Source organism: Ipomoea triloba, chromosome 8, assembly GCF_003576645.1.
Source record: "Ipomoea triloba cultivar NCNSP0323 chromosome 8, ASM357664v1".
NCBI classification, from domain to species: Eukaryota; Viridiplantae; Streptophyta; class Magnoliopsida; order Solanales; family Convolvulaceae; genus Ipomoea; species Ipomoea triloba.
Genome location: NC_044923.1, coordinates 728,987 through 734,836, shown reverse-complemented (window position 1 = coordinate 734,836; position 5,850 = coordinate 728,987). Strand labels below are relative to the sequence as shown.

The following is a 5,850-nucleotide window of genomic DNA, read 5'->3' as shown; positions in this document are numbered from 1 at the left end:
ACCCTCCCTCCCTCTCTCTCTCTCTCTCTCTCTCTCTCTTTGCAACTCTGTTTTTGCTTTTGCAGACACAAACCAACTAAGACTTAAATTATAGTGGATCCACTCTTCCTAAGAAGAAGCAAAGTGCAAGCTTCTGTCATAAACCAATCACACAGAAGAAAATTACAACTCTCCAAAACATTCTGCTACTTTGCTATATTAAATTTAGGGAAAAAAAAAAAAAAAAAGTTTATCATCTAAATAGGCTAGCATATGCCTTCACAGAGAATCTAAGTATATCCCTACTCTAGTTAGGTCACACATCTTATGCTTAATGGACATACCTTCTCAGAGAAGAATCGGATTCCTTTCTCTGGAAAATCAGCCTCATAGGTTTCTCCCAACAAAGGATTGAAAGGTTTACAGTGCCGGCCTTCAGTTGATGCATACCCAGACACAGCAAAAGCAGCAACATTCAAAATCCTCTGTAGAGTGTTCCCCTAAATGAAAAACATGATGACCAATTTATCAACAAATACATGGAAATACAGATTTTAGAAACAAACCAAAAGATTATGTATTCAAATCAGTGTCAATGTAATTAAATGGATTCAATTAAAAAAAAGGTGGCAAAGCAAAACTCATGTTCATGCAGAGTCAAGTATAATGTACAGAATTCATTAGTTCAACCATCAAAATTTCTAGAATGTGCATTCTTTAGTCTTTACGAAAGGGCAAAGACACAATTATGAGCATACCTCTTTCCCATGCTTGTATGCCCTATCTAAAAGATAGGAGTACTCCAAGTCTTCAAAGCTTCTCTGAAGGGATGATAACGGTTCATTAAAGTAAACTGGAAGACACACTCGTGTCAGATCTTTTCCAACATTGTCTTTAATCATAGACCATAAACTAACTCCCTTCTCTTTTTCAATTGGATCAGGGAGTTTCTTTCGCCTTTCTACTTGCAGACACATGGAAGTATCCTTATCAGCACTCTTTTGCATCATATCATTAGTAGGTTTTTCAAGCTCACAGCTGACAGAAGGTTCAGGAAAGTAGTCATTAGTGTCAAAAAATCTAGCTTCCTCTTCATCTGATGCTTCCTCTAGCTCTTGTTTCTCAACATCATCAGATGATTCAGTGGTGCTCCATTCTAAAACAAGTGAAAGATACAGTAAATCATATTTCCATTTGAAATGGATGGCAAGAACCGCAATGTGCAATGCAATGGTTGGGAAAATGATGAATAGGTAGTGGAAATAAAGTGAAAAGAAATGTTGACTTATTGATTGAAGAGGAATTAGAATGGAAGGAACAAGCACTTTATATTTATATAGTTAAGTCCCAATGGACACAAGCTAAGCTCTATATTGGTTATTGATATATAATAATCTTTAAAAATTAAAAATATTCATCTTTAAGGTTTCAGTGTACAATTTCACTCCCTTTTTGGCAATGAGCCCAGATAGTAGCTACTAACATTTAACAACTTTTGTTAACCTCGGATTATAGGTGACTACATTCTCAAATTGCAAAGTTCTATTGACTAATACATACCAACCCCATTTCCCTTGAGCCCAAACTGAGCGGTAAAGTCTAATGAGTGAAATAAAGGATGAATGAATGAATACAAAGGAAGAATGAACAAAACAATGAAATAAAAAATAATAAAATAATAAGGGTAAAGGGCAGGAAGAAATTAGGAAAATAAAGAAAGTGGCATAGTTGCATAGCACAATCAATTCCCTAGAAATTAAAATTCTATAAGCTACAGAGTATTAATTTTACAGTATATAAAATTTCACTTCACTATGCTGATAGCTGATATATCAATTTGAAAAAACAAGGAGTATTTTGAAGTAGAGGAAACTAGAAATTAAGCTTACCACTGTACTTTCCACGTCCTAAATTTGGGTATTCACGCTTTAACAATTGGTAGTCACCATCTGGAACTCCAGACGCCTCGGTTTCAATATTGGTTGCCTGCAGAAGCAAAGTTGGAGTGTGCTTAATGCAGGTAAGAATATTTTGAAATGAATTTTAACCCTGAGAAAGGGAGTTTTAAACCAAAAAAGCACTTGAAATATGTTTAACATGCCCATAAGTTTGGTTACTGTAGGGTTATGCTTGGCTTTTAATAGGAATCAAAACAAACACTCAAACAGGTCCAAATTCAAGAGTTCAAAAAGTTAAAAACAAACATTCAAATCTGACAGCTTTGTCCTTCTCTATCTCTTTTTCCCATTCATTAATGGTGTTCACTTCATGGAAAGTATTGCACAATAAATGTACATTTGTTGATTTAAGGATATTTTTGGGTTTAGAAGAAAAAAGGGCCATAAAATGTTTTATATGTATTTTAATCCATGAAAAGGCTTTGTGCATTCAGGCATAGATATGTGAGGTTGCTTGGAAAAGTATTCACTATAAAACATTTTACACAAAAATAATATAATGGATGTTTTAAACAAAGTGAGGGGTTATAAAGGGGGGAGGGGGGAAGGAATATGCATGTATTAACATCATTTACCTCTAACTGTTGTAAAGTGTCTAACAAATTTGAACGCTCCTCAGAAAGAAATTGAAGTTGACCTTGGATTTCTGAAAATTCAGAAAGCATTATCTGCTCACAATCCTTAACTAGTCCTTCATTGATTCCTTCATCAAGCAAACGCTTCTTTAGCTTTTCAGTTGACACAGATACACTCCTGGGTAAAATGGAGAGATTATCATTGGCTGGTCTAAGCATAAAGATATTTCTGGTTGAAACCAATGCTTCTATCCAAGCTTCTCTCTCTTTCCTTGAATTTGTCCTTAAATGAAGAGTCTTTGTAGCTGTAAATATGTAAAACCTCCTATCATCTGACCTGCTCTCCCGAAATGATGAGACCTACAGAAGAAGTAGGCGCAAACAAAAAATGCAATTAATTCTGTTCCAATATGGATAATGAGAATTAGCCTAGCAAAAAATGAATAAAAATTAATGCTTGCTAAAGTCAGCATTGCCAGACAAGAGATGGCTACACAAGGAAAAAGAAAAGAGCAATAACATGAACATCTCATGACAGAAACAGTAAAGCATAGACCTAAACAGAATACTGCTTCAGATGAACAAGCACCACCAAGCCAATCAAAACGGTATTCATTACAAAATAAACTGGTTTTGCTCCAGACAAACAGTTATTAGCATCATCCATTCCTAATAGTTCAAGAAAACCTTCAGAGAGGTGGCTAGTTCACCTAAGCCAGCATGGCAGCATGGAATATCACCCAACCATTTGAAGCTCAAACTGACTTAGCTCCCATAAAATCAGACGTCTCAGAGGTGACTAATATGAAGTGAAATAGCAAAAAAAAACAAACACTTGTTCTAGACATAGTAGGAGAAAGAAAAGGTAGAAACAGATCTCTCCACCATTCTTTACTGTTTCACGAATCAAGCTTACAATTCTAACCAAGAAAAGAACATAGCTTTCTTGCCAACAGAAGCAAAGGAGGAGACTTGTCAACAAAGAGAACTAAAGAAACCCAGCCAAAAAATAAAAAATAAATAAAATAAATAAAAACAGGAAGCCAAGCTGACAAGGGCTTTTTGCTAGTTTGAAAATGAAGTAAAAGGGTCTCCGTTAACCAGAGGCAAATCAACCCAATCACACCGCAGGAATTCCTTTTTTAAGAGCGCGAATCATGGCTTTTACCACAAAACCTAAAGCCCAAACCTAAATAAAGCCACTCCTCTAATTACTGTGATGTGACTAACTAAAGATTAACAAACAGTTAAATACTTAAATCCAATGGTAAAATGGTAAGAAGATTCAAAGACCGCCGGATTACAAAACTCAGATATCTATGCTATTAGGTGGCAGTGGTGACAACAAAATTTTCACTGAGATGGAAATAGCAGCAATCGGAGTAAATGCGCCCCATTCATTTTGCTGCCGATATGGGAAAGTTTTCTGTTTGCTGTAATGTACCCACCAAAACGACGATCCTTCATTTTGATTTCCCCGATTGTAAACTCCTGGAAATTTTCCCGATCTCACATTATCAGAGCTCTGATTTTCTCTCTCACACAGTTCACGCAGCGGGTATGAGTTCCCACTGACCAGTGGGCCTAATGACAAATGTGTATACACACAAGCGACAGGACACATATACACAAACATGTATATACACACACAAATTAAATTTATACCTTGAGGTGAACAATGCGGATGGTTTTGCGGTGTTTACGGCGGCCGAAGTCGTCGGCGGACGGGATGTGGCCGATTAGCTTAACGTCGTCGGCGGCGGCGGCGGCGAAAGAGATGTGGTCCGGGTGACAAGTTTTGGAATACGATAGAACGCCGTTACGGAGATTGAACCATCGGGATCTCCAGCCCTTGTGGTAATTAGTCCACTTATACAACACGCCGGCGACGCTAGTGGCCTCGGATCCCCCCGCATTGGCATCAGATCCGACCACCGCCGAACCAGTCCGCAGCAGCATCGCCGTCGTCTCCGCCGGCTCCGGCGATCGGTCTCCGATCGCCCCGCTCGCCAGCGTTATGCAGCACAGCGGATGCATCTCCCTGGCCCGCATTTCGATTCGCTCCCCACCAAATTCCCCTCTCCCGCTCCAATCTCACCGCCTCCCGATCGCCATTAACTCTCCTCCTCCTCCTCAATATATATACAAATATACAATCACTGCTCCAAACTAAAACCTGTCACTCATACAATCGACAATACAACAACTATACATACACAAACCAATACATACACGTACATATATATTCACATACGTATACAGAAAGCAAAAAAAAAAATAAAAAAATTGTGTGTATGCGTGTGAAAGCACCTGAAAGAGCTCTGAAACTGAGGATTTTGGACTTTGGAGATTAGAGAGAGAAAGGAATCTATTTCGTTTGCGATTTTGTAGTTTATGAAAAACAGTTGGAGTAAAATTTATATATATTTATATATTATAATAAATAAATAAATAAAAATTAAAAAACACACAAAATAAAGGAATACATCGAAGCGCGGGGGGGCATTGAGTATTGAGGGGAGTGGTAGAATGGTCATTTCGAGTCCTCCTCCATCGCAGGGGTAAATCAAGCTAAGGTGAATTTTCTCTGTGCGTTTAGAATTAGGGTACAGATAGAAGTTGACGCAGAGTGGGGAAGATGATGCTAGAATTGCCATGTCTTCTAAAACTCGACATTTATTCCCTCAATCTTTCTCACAAATTTTACATCATTCTTAATCACGACACGCACAATTTATTCAAAAAAGAGTGCAACAATCTCCATCAGAAAAATGTTAATAATAATCAAACTTGTAACTTTCTGGTTATATTTGAACATTTTGAGACTTCAGTTGAACTTTTTTTTTCATATATTTTAAATATGGGTCAAGTTCCCGTGCGAGCAGAACTTCCCGTGTAGTTGTGCGGTCACGCACTATAAAGTGTTCGCAAATGTATCATTAGGTGTGATGTGTTTTATGGTGCATTAGTGCATTTCACTGTGGTGCACCGTAGTGCACTTCTTAATACTGTGTGGTGCATTTATGCATACCTAATGGTGCAATCCGCACCGACATCACGAGAAGTCCTGAACTCATTTAAACTAGTATCTTTTAAATATAATGTTAGCATTATGTTACATATTTGGCTAATATATATTTCGGAGTATAAAATGTGTATAATCAAAATATAATATTAACTTGTTAATGATATTTGATTGTAAAATGCTTATTTGTATACTTTTTGTGTAAAAAATAAAAAGCAATATTTCTCTAATTTTTTCCATCCGAGTTGAGTTCGAATGGTTTGAACTTTTGTCAAGTCAAGCTTTAAAAAAAATATAATTTGACCGAACTCAA

The 5,850-nt window shown here is 37.1% G+C and overlaps 1 protein-coding gene across 3 annotated transcripts in view; it reads right to left on the bottom strand.

The window, feature by feature from the left end:
- The window catches only part of LOC116027291 (oxysterol-binding protein-related protein 2A), an 8,561-nt gene extending 3,378 nt beyond the window's left edge, over positions 1-5,183 (bottom strand). The window contains exons 1-6 of one of the 3 annotated variants that reach the window (XM_031268824.1): positions 4,823-5,183; positions 4,178-4,671; positions 2,513-2,872; positions 1,869-1,965; positions 738-1,135; positions 324-479 (exon numbers count right to left, since the gene is read on the bottom strand). In XM_031268824.1, the coding sequence (XP_031124684.1) occupies positions 324-479; positions 738-1,135; positions 1,869-1,965; positions 2,513-2,872; positions 4,178-4,564 (1,398 nt within the window). In that variant the 5' untranslated portion in view covers positions 4,565-4,671; positions 4,823-5,183. The other 2 variants (XM_031268826.1, XM_031268825.1) reach the window with 2 other exon arrangements.
- Between the last annotated feature and the right edge of the window lie 667 nt (positions 5,184-5,850).